The sequence below is a fragment of the Thamnophis sirtalis genome, unplaced genomic scaffold (assembly GCF_051295495.1).
Source record: "Thamnophis sirtalis isolate CommonGarterSnake01/CBP01778 unplaced genomic scaffold, rThaSir2_p1.2 scaffold_6, whole genome shotgun sequence".
Taxonomy (NCBI): domain Eukaryota; kingdom Metazoa; phylum Chordata; class Lepidosauria; order Squamata; family Natricidae; genus Thamnophis; species Thamnophis sirtalis.
Genome location: NW_028261386.1, coordinates 100,941,996 through 100,954,793, shown reverse-complemented (window position 1 = coordinate 100,954,793; position 12,798 = coordinate 100,941,996). Strand labels below are relative to the sequence as shown.

Below are 12,798 nucleotides of genomic sequence, written 5' to 3'. Positions count from 1 at the left end.
CAATCCCATCTATTACTCTATTTATTATGCTTGGTTTAAACTGAAAAATGATCAGTAAAGTCTCTTGATTTCCAGCGATCTTGCTGATTTTTCGAACATCTATATAATTTTCAAGGCAACATTGCCACTGTTTCCTTCTACAACACTTTTTCAGTTTCTCAATCTAGACAATATTGTAATCTCGGGTGTCCCATCCAAATACTAACCATGCCTAATTCATCTTAGCATTTATATAGATGGTTTAGAAATCACTGGAGTGTCTTTAAATTTCATTTTGACTCAGTTATAGTAAAAATAAACCTCTAGATCCAATGCTTTTTATGGATAATTTGACAAAGATAACAGTGAGAAAGTGTTTTTTTCTTTCAGTTTATTCACTGATTTATTGAATCGTTATTTCCAGATGTTTAGAATGACAACTCCCATCATTCCTAACCACATTTTACCTTAACGTGGTCTAATGAACTGGATTCCAGTGAAGTGGGCAGCATAGGAATTTAATAATAATGAAAAGTAGTTGAAAACATGTGGCAGATAACACATTGGGTAAAGCTTAATATTCTAAAAGGGTAGAATTAAGGATTCTAAGAAAGATTCCAGAGATTATTATTGGTCCTTAAGAGTTTTACTCCAGGTGCAGAATTGTTACATCAACAAAAGCTTCCTTTCTTCATTTAGTTGGATAATGGAATAGGTGTCTCCAGTGAAATGAACTGGAACTTCTACAACTCAACATGCAATTTAGGAAGATACATAGAATTTTAGGTGGGAGAAATAATATATAAAAATGTATTGATCATATATACACAAATGCCAGCATCTGTCTTCTGTTTCTTTGATTACAACTATGAAAAAGCAATAAACAAGGCTATTTGCATTCTATCTATGCTCAAGCTAGCATCTCAATTCCACAACAGCAGTACATGGTACGGCATCTTCCCCCAGTCTAAGGCATTCCAAGACTACAATTTCCATCATTCTTGTCTAGTGCAACTAATAAAGGAAGCTGCAGTTCAATGAATCTATAGCGTACTAAATTGAAGAAGGTTGCTGTTTGATGTCTCTTTATACATCAACCTAATACACATAGCAAGGTTAAAATTTAAGACTGCATGCTTTAAGCTAGTTAAAGCTAATTTAAGCCACCATTCTTTTTGTTAAAAATTACTATTCTTATCCCTTTTTCTCATAGATTTTAGAGAGTGTGGAATACAATTTGATTATAAAGGATAAAATTGGTGCATTTCAAAAGCAAGCTGTCAGTACAAATGTTTTTATTTTTTCCCAAACCTGCTAAAGGGTCATTCCTGTGTCTTTCCCAAAAATCTTTAAATTCTTTGCGAACATCCTCATCAATTGTGATGCCCGTAATTTGCTCATTATTGACTTGAATATAATTGGCCTTTAAAACAATCTCTACATCACAGCGGGAATCCTGGTGAAAAGGCTTCCATCTTTGCATCACTACTCCATAAACTGTAATGTCATCACCTAAGGAAGACAAAAACAAACAAACACCAAGAACTGTCATAAAAATTCGGCACCCATAGTATAGAAGCTTTGCCTGTCTGTAATGTACATGTCATATTGTTTCATTGCTATTATTATAATTATACTGATGTTACAATGTGAAATGCCATTGTGTCAAGTCAAAACATCAACTCACGTAATTATTTGCATTTGGGAACATAATGGTCTCGTATATCTTGCTAATCCCTATGTTAATTTAGCATATTATTGTTTATTCTAACTGGCTATAGTTTTCTAGACATTCCAGGATTCTAAAGGAATTCAAAAACTTTTTTGATCACCATATATGCTACTTCTCACAAAAGACAGGAATCCTTCCACAAGGATTAGAAAAAAGGCCAATATCACTCAAATCTTTAAAAGGAGATAGAGAAGGAATTGAGGAAATTACAAAGCAGTTACTTTGAAACCTGTTTTGGACGAACTGAAGGAGAGTGCCTTCTCTTGTATGTATGTACCCAGACCTTACTATCTTCTGAGGAGTCTCTCCATACCAAAGGAGGTGAAGAGGATGTTTACAAGGTGGTAGCACTATTTATGCAACACTTCCCAGAGAATCCCAAATGATCCCTATGTTAGCATGCTACCATCAGCTTTTAATTATATTTGGTGATGACCAGCTTGCCTAACTTGTGTAATGTTTTTTGTATTTTATTTTATTGGATATGTTTTAACACAAATTGTATTTTCTCTCTTAGGGAGTGTATGTGCTTATTGTAAATCCAGAGAGCTCTGGCTATTGGACTGTTTAAAAAATTAATTGCAGGAAAATGTTAACAAGAAAGTAAACACCTAGAGGAATCTACACTCCATTCCCCCCACCCACCCCACATATTTGCATGCAATTAAATTTTTATTTTCTTTTAAATTTATATTAAAACATAAAAAATAAAGATTGTTAACGGGGAACAGTATTTTGAACACATCAGCTCAAATTCTGTGGAAAGGTGTTGGCATAGAAGAGTGTGTATTGCAATGTGTCCATTATTGACGAATAGTTTTTTTGAGACTTGGAAATTTTAAATATCAATCATCATATAATTTGAAGTTTTGATCTAAGACAATGGCATTTCATGTTATACAATCAATAAAATTGTAACAACAATGAAACAACATGACCTGAACATTACTAGTAGAGAAGAACATGTTTAAAATGTTAATTTGAATTCTTCTTTAAGTATGAATGCCTAAAATGAAGTTATTTTCCAAAAGAATATGTCATAGAACTCACCAGATTTGCAACCGTCAACTAAATCATCTTCAAGGACCACCATCATAGAACGGGGAATATTTCCAACAGAAAGCCTTTGAGCCTGGACAACATAAAATGTATTTATTTTATTGTAAGATTAGCAAATACTTACAAGTTTCAAGGACTACAACTAAATTTATGTATGTTACCAGATGAGAACCAGTGGCCAACTGTATTGGCTATGAGTCCAATTTTACAGAAGGTATGATGAACTAGAAATAAATAGTGATCACCCTGTGGGTATTTAGACAAGCAACTGTTTAGAAATCTGTTTTCATTTGATCTAAATTTCCATTAGAGTCTATCTTATATAAGTTTCTTCAGAATCAGATTCCAATGTTGGTCTGTGACTCTAATAAAAATTGAATGATTGATTCAGAAGCAGATGCCCTTGCATTTACACTGCAATTAGAAGCATGCTTGCCCTCTGGAAGAATAACTAGAATGCAATCCTTTCACATTATACTCCTACAAATCTGCTTTAAAACATTTGATTCTTTTAAAAGATTTAAAAGTATATTTATGGGATACAAGAATATAGCAAAAGGGGGACAAAAGGAACCCTAGATCTGACTTTACACTTCCATCAGCTAAGTTCCCTATGAAACATTTTTCACATAATGGAAAAGGCAACAGTAACACGGAGAAAGGATCTTACATGGCTTCTACCATTTACCCAGTAAATCCCTCAAGAAATGTATAGCCAACCAAATCTGTGTGAATACTTTTTTTTACAACCTGCTCTTGAATCTTTATCTCTTGATAGTCTTTGCATCTACTGGGAGCACAGGATGTTCCAGAGAGACAAGTGAACTTTGAGGAGGTGCAACCTTCTTTCCCAGGGCAGGTTGATGGACGACAGAAGGCATAATATTGTTCAAAGTCAGCCTTGACCACAAAGATGTGCTTGCATTTATTGCACATGTAATCCCGCTCAAATTCCAGGACTTTCACTAGGCTGGTCCGAATAACAGTGCCAGTGACTGACAAGAAATGCCCTACGTCTCTAGTCTTTGGGATGTGGTCTCTCGTTAGTTCTGGGCACACAGGTAAACCTGTTGAAACAACAATCAAACAACAAAGAGAGATTATTTCATTGGCAGTTTCCACTAACTTTTAATTTTGATTTAGCAACTTGGCCTCAGGAATTCTTGGTTCACACATTTCATCTAAGTGTGGATGGCCAAATACAGGAGACCAAGTACTTTCTTTGGATAACATGCTAAGATTTAAACGATCATTTAAAACTAAAGAGGCTGGCTACACATAGCATGCTAAGCTAAAACCAAATGAAAAAATAATGGATTTATATAATCTGTAAACTCAATATCTAATCAGATGTTGAAGAAGTTTGCTGATCGTTTTTTATGTATCCCTTATTTAAGGATATATTTGTCAAAAATTTTAGAAACACCACCTAACAATATTTTAGTGTTCCTACTCAAAACTTCAACAGCAAACATTAAAGAGACTCAGCATCAGAAAGGAACTTGCTATCATATAAAAACAATAGACACAATATATAATTTTTAGTGGGTTAAATCATCTAAAATTACTTCATAAAACAGATTTTTTAAAACAAAAAAAATATTCCATCAGAACTCCTGCTCCTTTTTGAGGCGACCTTATATTTCTATAGATTCAAATAGATTATACTCTTTATAAAATTAAAAGTGGAATTTTGTTTCCCATATTTTCCCTGTAATATCCTTTCCCCTCTATTAATTGGCTTAAGCTATGTGACCTATTTTAAAACAGGGGTTAATCATGTCAAGAGAAAAAAGAGATACACTGTTTCAAAGAACTACCAGCCTCTCTTGCAAAAAAAAACCCCTTCAAACAAGAATTTGGAATCTAGAAATAAAATATAAGCAGTGTGGATATTTTTTTTATAACTATTTGTCTGTGTGCCTTGTTTGTCTATCTGTCCGTCCATCCAATTTGTTTAACAAATTATAAGAGATATGAAGGTTGACTAGGAAAGTGTTGACTGTTGTGAAGGAAAGAAATTAAATCACTGAACTGAAACTGGAAAAAGAGCATGCCATCAATGGTACTGTAGATATAAAGATATAGATATATAAATAAAAAAGCTTAGAACTGGGGAAGTATACTGAAAATTACCACTGAAAGAAGAAAAAGAAGACAGTGTGTGTGCATCAGCGTGTGTGTGTGTGCAGAATTTCCATAAACCACCCCAAACCTCTTGAGAAAGGACCAAGAAAAAGCATCTTGGTCCCTATTCTCAATTCTGTAGTCTAGTCAGCAGTTTTGCTCTTGGATTTGAATTCTGTAAGTCAGCCTTTTCTGGCTAAAAATTGTTCCAATTATCCTCAGCTACCAATATTAATTGGAAATTATGAAAGTTATTGTTCAAGTTTGGCATGTGCAATAAGGCTATCTTAATGAAAAGCAGAGTCCTGCTATAAAAGTATATTTACATAATCCACAGAAACTTTTTACAAAACTAACCAAGATTTTTATGTATCACAAGAAATGCAATTTACCTGATACTCTGGCATGGAGATTCTGTTTAATGATGAATTCCTGGGCTTGGGAAGCTGACTGACAAACTGTCGCAGCTGTTCTACGCAATGCATTATCAAAAATGGGAAGCACTTCATTGGGGAAGGCATTAAAATATTCACCAATTTCCATGTTGGTTTCAAAAAGTGTCAATGCATCAACAATAACTGGGTAATGGGCATCATCATCTTTTTCCCTTAAAATCTGCAAGACGTCATTTTGGTGATATGCCAGAATATATGATTCAAATACTTGTCCAATCAGGTTTATTTGCTCTGTAGTTAAAACCATCATGAATCCTATAATTAGAAGAGATACAAAACAGTATTAAACTAACTTAATTAAATTATGCTTCTAGCGCATTGCATCAAACTAATTTGCTTCATAATTATATTTCAACTCTTCCCCTGAATCCTTGCTCTCTATTTTGCTTCCTTTCTTGGATAAAATCTTTTTATTATCTCCTTGCCAGCACATTTCAATAATACTTATGTTCATACACTGTATGTATGTATGTGTGTGTGTGTGTATGTATGTGTGTGTATGTATGTATGTATGTATGTATGTATGTATGTATGTATGTATATATGGCTTACAAATTTGACTCAGAATAGCTAACAAATGCAAAATCTGTACAAATAAATAATAATCAAAGATAAACATACTATAGCAGATGAGGAGTCAACTCATTTTGGGTTCAGTTGGCATGTTAGTACTTTCAAACAATGTTTATTCGTGTACAGAAGAGCAGAACTTATTCGATCTCAGGGTCACAGTAAAAAAAAGCTTTCTTCTCTTTGAAAAAGGGTGCTTCCAGATTAATAGCTCCTGATGGTAACCAAGGAAAGGTCTTACACCTTATCATTCTTGCCGAATTTATTTAGATAAAATAAATAACAGAATTGGGGGAACTATGAATGAATTATTATTAAGAGCTGGATCTCCTGTAAAATTCTGTGTAGTGATGTGATTCTATAAGAGAAATCTAGTCTGGAAGACCTTCAATTTTTAAAAGCTATTTTTTACATTTCTGGTTTTTAAAGCGTTGAACAGTTTCATAAGAAACAGTACAACAGAGCAGTAACTCCAGAGTAGGAAAAAAAAACATTTCTTGTTAACAGAGAAAATATATCAAAATATTGGAAACATTCCTAATTTGCAGAAAAAATATATATGTGAAACAGTGAACAGAAAAATTTCCTCTTACTCCTCAAGAATTAGCCAAATACAGGGTAGCTCCAACTGTTGCTTTTGGTGTGATTTCAATCGTAACTTCATAAAAAGATTCCTGAGCATTCTTATGAGCATTAAGTAGCTACAGAGCTATATTAATTATTGTATCAAGCCTTCCACAATGATCTGGCCAACAGAAGCAGAAAAACAGATTGTTAGATTAACTGCAATTTCAGATCCAGTTTTTGTTTATCTCTGTTCCCTGTTGTCTCCCTTTTCACTTCAATTTTTGGGTAATCAACCTGCAACATTTTTTTTTTATTAAATGTACTCATTTTAGTGCTTTATAATTACCGATCTAACCAGCTACTTATATTATGCCAGGCATATTTAAAACCAAATGAAGAGAAAACAGGTATTTTCCAGGAAATCCAGAAAAGGAGACCTACCAAACTGGTAAAAAAAAATATTCTGAGAATAGTCCTGAATGCAGCAAAGTATAGAACAACTAAATAAATAAGAATTTGATGTAAACATTTAGAAAAGGTAGGGCAGCATCGTGTCTCAAAATATTTTTGCTTCTCCCCAGATTTGTATAGTTCAATCTTCAGGTGAGTGATTGAGTGAGTGTTTGTGTGTGTGTGAGAGAGAGTCCAAGGCTGCATTTGGCGCAAGTGAAGGTTCTTTCGCTCCAATTTAGCCTTCTGAGCTCAAAGATACTTCTCCCCCCCCCCCCAACCTCTCCCCTCCATTCTTGCGAGATGGATAAAATAAGGGCTAGGGATTGCTGGAAGAAATATGCTGACTGTGTAAATCACTTAGAGAGGGCTGTAAAAGCACTGTGAAGCGGTCTACACATCTAGGTGCTACCGTTATTGTAGAAAACCCTGTTGGAGAATCAGAAGTGACGAGGGCGGGGCTGAAGGAGGGGCGGGCAAGCTCCGAGCGGCTCAATTAAGAGGCAGGCGAAGTTTGCCCCTCAAGTTTCACGCCGGCGGGCTTACCCGGGTCGGTGAAGGAGAAATAGGGGGGCCGCGCTGCAAAAGAGGAGCAGCGCGAACTCCCCGGAGCGGGACGTTTCTCCGTCACTCCACGCCACTTACCATCCGCAAGGCGAAGCTTAGGGCTGGCGGGAAAACCTTTTACCCGTCTGGCGGCAAAAACGAGCGCCAGGAACCAGCCGGCAGGAGGAGGAGAAGGAGGAGGCGGGACCGGCGAAGATTGGCTCCTCTCCTCCGGCTTCGCCGCTTGATGACAGGCGGGGAAAGGGCGGGCGATTCCCCTTTTGGGTTGCTGGATCTGTCTGTGCTGCCCCTGGGGCGAGGATTGCGGGGGGGACGACGACGACGATTGGCGGTGATCAGGCCTCGCTGAGTAAATGAAGCCCTTCGAAGAAAAATCGAAGCAGGCTTGCCGGCTCCGTCCTCGGGACTTCACTTTTTTGACTGGGTTGTAATAAATTGCTACTCCGTGAATAGGCGTGAGATGGAGCAGGTGGGCTGCAATATTGAACTTTAAAATTGGAGAGTGGGAATTGAAGCTGTCCTCCAGTTAGACAACGTGAAGGCACCGGAATTGGGGGGGGGGGGAAGAGTTGTTTCTCTTGCAGACCGGAAAAAAGCAGAAATTAATTATCCGTGGCTGTTCCCCCCCCCCCCCCCAATCTGTTCTTATCTGTATTATTTCTTTGAGCAGTAAAATTCGGTGTAGGCCGGAAACCGTGAGTTCTCGTCTTCCTTGAGCCGGTCATTTTCAGAACTAGGAAAAAGCAAAGTGGCTTCTGAAATCTTGCCAAGAAAATCGCAGGGGCTTATTCCAGGAATCGCTGTCTAGACCAGGGGTTTCCAACCTTGGCAACTTTAAGATTTATGGACTTCTCAGCAAAACTGGCTGAGAAACTCTGGGAGTTGAAGTTCATAAGTCTTAAAGTTGCCAAGGTTGGAGACCCCTAGTCTAGAAAGCACAAACATACCAAAAGTACTATAGTGGAAGAGAGCTTTGTCCTCAGATTAAGACACAAGAGAAAGAAAACGCGAAATTAAGTGTGATGGGAAGTCCTCAGGAAGGTTAATACTTGAATCCTGTTTTGGAAATACCAGCAATGATCCTCATGTACCAGTATTTTACTTTTTTGTATCAACTATCTTTAGGGTTCCTACTGAGTTGGTATCAGTTAATAAACACACATGCGGCCCTAGAGTTAGAAGAGCTGAACATTTTTCTATGTCTGAAGGGAATTGTGTCTGTTTTTTACACTGCTGTATATACTTTACTTGATTTAGTTTATGATATGCTAGAGCTTATGCACACTTAAAAAGAACTGCATTTATTTTGAAAAGAGGCAGTACGGTGGAAAAATTACTGCAGGATATAACCAATATTTCTTCATGGGAATCAGTAAGCAGGATTTTTTCATGGGAAATTGTCAGTCAGTAATAGGCTCATATGGAAGGGATTGGATGACTGCATGAACAAACAAAAAGCTTTGCAAATATTTTTGGACCTTTTCTGTACCATTGAGTGTTGGTAGTGAGAAATTTAAGGATAAGTCTATTGTCCTATAAAATTCCTGCTTGTATAAACCTCCACGTTTCCTACTTCTAACACATTTTTCCATTAGTTGTACATCATTTAAAAACCAACGAACCAAAAATGACATCTGATCCCACTGGAAAATGTCAAGTAGGGCGATTGTACAGTAAGATATATCTAGAGGACATATTGGAGTAGGTCCAAGATATAGGAATAGTTTGAGCAATCTACCTTTGACAGTCAAAATGGCTGAATTTTCAAGGCAAACTTTGAAACTAACATTTCTTTTATTCTGTTTATGATAGTGAGAGATTGCTTATGCCTTAAAAAGTTTGCAAAATAAAAAGGAAATACAAGTAAAATAGATTTCTCAAATCTACCAGTATTTACATTTGTAGAAATGAAGCTAAGTGTGCAGTAATGAAATGTATGCTGCTTTCTCATAATAAATCATATGATGTATGCTTTTAAACATGCTGTTTAAATATATAAAATATTTTTTTAGAAAGTGACACGATGTCACATAACGTATGTTGCCTTGAAGGTGCTGTATGTGGCTTCAAAATATATGACATTTAATACACTGCTGTGCATTAAGTTGTTGTTATAAAAGTAAGCTTCTAGAATAACCAGAGGTGCTTCCAGTTCTGGAGACTAATACTTCATTTTGCAGCATCACCAATTTTTTTTAATTTAAAAAATTATAAAAGGTAGCATAGAACCTGTTGCACAGCAAGAGCACTAGCATTCCAAGTTGCCATATTGGAGATCACAGTATTAGCAGATTGCTATTTACAGAACAACTTTTACATGTATAGGTTGAACGTTATAAGTTAATGAGAATAAATTGTATCATTTATAGCAAATTGTTGAAAACAAATGACTAGACTGCAAGGAGAGTAGTTTATCTATTTATTTGCCATCTCATATTGAAATGACTGGGCTTTTTAAAGCTCACTTTCAGCTTCCTACAAAATTGAATCTGTGAAATCTTGAAAAAAGGTGCCTTGCAAAGTGTGTTGGCATGGTGAGGCGCTCATCCTTGAGGTATTAAAGCAACTGTACCTTGGGAAAGCATGTAAAACTGCTTTGAAGGCTGTCTCCCATTGCCTGAGCCATATACAGTTACTTTGGTGCTATAACAGTTTAAGAGATGTCTGAACACATCCTGGAAACAGCTTTTGCAGTAGCCATGCACACTTTCCAAAGGATGTGACTGTTAGTATATTGTGGAGAAAAGCTTGTAGTGATTTGCTTTGCAAAGCTCTTTTGAATGTTTTCCATAATTTTGATATATAATATGAAAGCAAGTTTCTATGCATTAACACATTGGATAATACTATTTTGAAGGTTAGTTTATTAAATTTGAAGACTGAATTTAAAATTGGTATGGGGAGATGACTTGTGTTTTCTGATAAAACAGTTTCTGTCTTGTAGAAAGTTGCTGCGGCAGAATAAAATATGCAAATGAATGTCTTCTTTCATATTCTCAGTATAGAAAAGAAGTTGATTTCATTGATATTACACTAGAAAAAATGTGAACAAGAATACTAAAATACTATTATAGTTTTGAAGTTTAACATTTGACTTATATCCCACCTTTCCTTAGGAGTTTAAGATGATATATAAGATATCCTTCCTCCATTTTCCTCCCACAACAACCATATGAGGTAAGCTGGGCTTAGAGAAGGTAACTGGATAAAAAGTCACCAAATAAGTTTCCATTGTTGTGGATCTACTTCTGTTTGGGATTGCCTACTAGTAGTTCTAATTCAACATGTTAACTACAGAATTCTGGTGCCCTCCAGCCAATCCTTTAGTATTAAGGTAAACAAATCATACAATTTTAAAGAAAAACATAACACAATAGTATTGCAATCATCATTGCAAAATTATTCAGTATATTTTATTATACGTAACAGCCAAGAAATCCAACTTTAACTTAATATGGCTTTCTTCTAATGTAAAGGTTGTATGTACCTTTACACAGACCATAGAATATCTGCCAAATACTGCTTTAGATTAGCAGGAAAGCATTAGAACACTGCTTCCAGTGAAGCATTCAGGATGAGTTTACAGGAGATACAATTTGAAAAGTCTGATTAGGACATTTTATATGAAAACATACAAATTTTTTGTACATATGCTACATATAAAATTTACTATATTATTGGTGGAACCATTGGTTGATTATGCTGTTGCATAATGGGAAGATGCAGTCAGGCTTTAGCAGAAATAATGGAGAGCTATATTTTTGTATCTAAGAATAAAAACTTTTTAAAATAACAACACAATTTTCCTACTCCCCCTTTATGCATACAAAGATCAAATCTTAAAAGTACACTCATAAAACAAAGAAAAGCTTCTCCCTGAGATTACCAGTGTTAGTTTTATTGTGGTAATCTTGGAAATAACATCAATAGTATTAACAAAATATATAAAAACCAGATTTGCCAGTATATTACATCTTTTCTCTCAGAAAACCTGCACAATTATAAGATAAATGTAATAGAGTGGAAAATCAGGCTCATTCTCCAGGTGAAAAAGATTACATGGTCGTGGCTTAATTTTGTAATGGAAGAGAAAAATGTTAACATTTATGCTGGAACTCTAATGAAAGATTTGCATGCTTTATTATGCATAATTATTTTGTTTGGAACTATTTTTCCTTAATGCCTGAGTTTTTCCAAAAGTTAAATATCCTCAAAATGCAGCTTTCCATACATTTCACTTTATTAATAACAGCATTACCTAATGTAGTAACCCCAAATGTTAAATGTCTAAAGAGATTAGTTTCTGCATGTATTTATAAAATATTTATGACAAAAGTTGATGAATTTCAACATTAAAATATCCATCATTATTCTTACTATAATCTTATCACCACCTTGCTTTATATATTATTATAATTTAGCACTCTTCTCCACTTTTAGAATAAACCACAATTTTTAAAGTCTGTTCTCTAATTTAATTAAAAATATATGGATTTGCACATATTTTGCCATTGTCTGATTTTTAAATTGTTAACAATTTATTTTAATATATAGTAACCATGCAATTAATTGCATTTGAGAGAAATGGGATGCGAAAATCTTCTCTGAAACTAAAGAAAATACATATTTATAGGAAAAGTGAAGGAAAGATTGTATTTCTTCTATGAAATTTTATTATGCAGTAATTACAAAGTTTAAATACTTTTCAATTTTAAATAAAAATAAGTGTCATTAAGCACATTTATATAACTATGTCAAGTGATTCCAACAAGTATCACATAAAATAGAGTGCATTTTCAAATCAGAGAGACAAATACGTTCTCATTCACAGTGTTTGACATATTACAAGGAAGCTTGTTTCACATAAGGGTTTATTTTAAGGTCATGCTATTATGAACAGTACAGTCCACACCATGCTGTGCCATTCAAAATAATCTCTCAGAATGTGAAGTAACGAGCAAACCATTCCTGACGTTGTGGATCTGGTGAAGCCATTGGGGAAGCTTCAGTCTGAGGAGGGCTAGATTCATAAAAAGAAAAGACAGATTTAACCCACAACCAAGAGTCAAGGTGCAAACTGCCTGGAAAAAGCATATAAAAACAGCACAGAATCAACTTTTATAATTTCAAAGTCACGTTAGTCTGTGAGGTAGTTTAATTCCCCATTTTCAACCTTCGGTCATCCACTCCATTGGAGAGCATCAGCAGCATAGACAAGTCACTAAGCCACACAACAGGGTAGAAAAATAGTGTTTTGGGGGGAAAAAATTGGAGTTGCTGCTTTTGTCAAAA

General features: G+C 35.2%; 2 protein-coding genes across 7 annotated transcripts in view; both read right to left on the bottom strand.

Annotated features, from left to right (window-relative positions):
* The window catches only part of MCM9 (minichromosome maintenance 9 homologous recombination repair factor), a 41,477-nt gene extending 33,822 nt beyond the window's left edge, over nt 1-7,655 (bottom strand). Inside the window, exons 1-5 of the mRNA XM_014060833.2 lie at nt 7,585-7,655; nt 5,290-5,607; nt 3,521-3,837; nt 2,762-2,843; nt 1,291-1,491 (exon numbers count right to left, since the gene is read on the bottom strand). Coding sequence (XP_013916308.2) covers nt 1,291-1,491; nt 2,762-2,843; nt 3,521-3,837; nt 5,290-5,602 — 913 coding nt within the window. The 5' untranslated portion in view covers nt 5,603-5,607; nt 7,585-7,655. The remainder of the gene's footprint in view (nt 1-1,290; nt 1,492-2,761; nt 2,844-3,520; nt 3,838-5,289; nt 5,608-7,584) is intronic.
* Nucleotides 7,656-10,885: 3,230 nt separating this feature from the next.
* FAM184A (family with sequence similarity 184 member A) overlaps nt 10,886-12,798 on the bottom strand; it is a 52,344-nt gene continuing 50,431 nt past the window's right edge. For all 6 annotated transcript variants that reach the window (XR_015697057.1, XM_087718563.1, XM_087718567.1 and 3 more), the window contains one exon: nt 10,886-12,526. Coding sequence is in view for 5 of the 6 variants with exons in the window: in XM_087718563.1 (XP_087574689.1) it covers nt 12,445-12,526 (82 nt within the window). In the remaining variant the exon portion in view is untranslated. The remainder of the gene's footprint in view (nt 12,527-12,798) is intronic.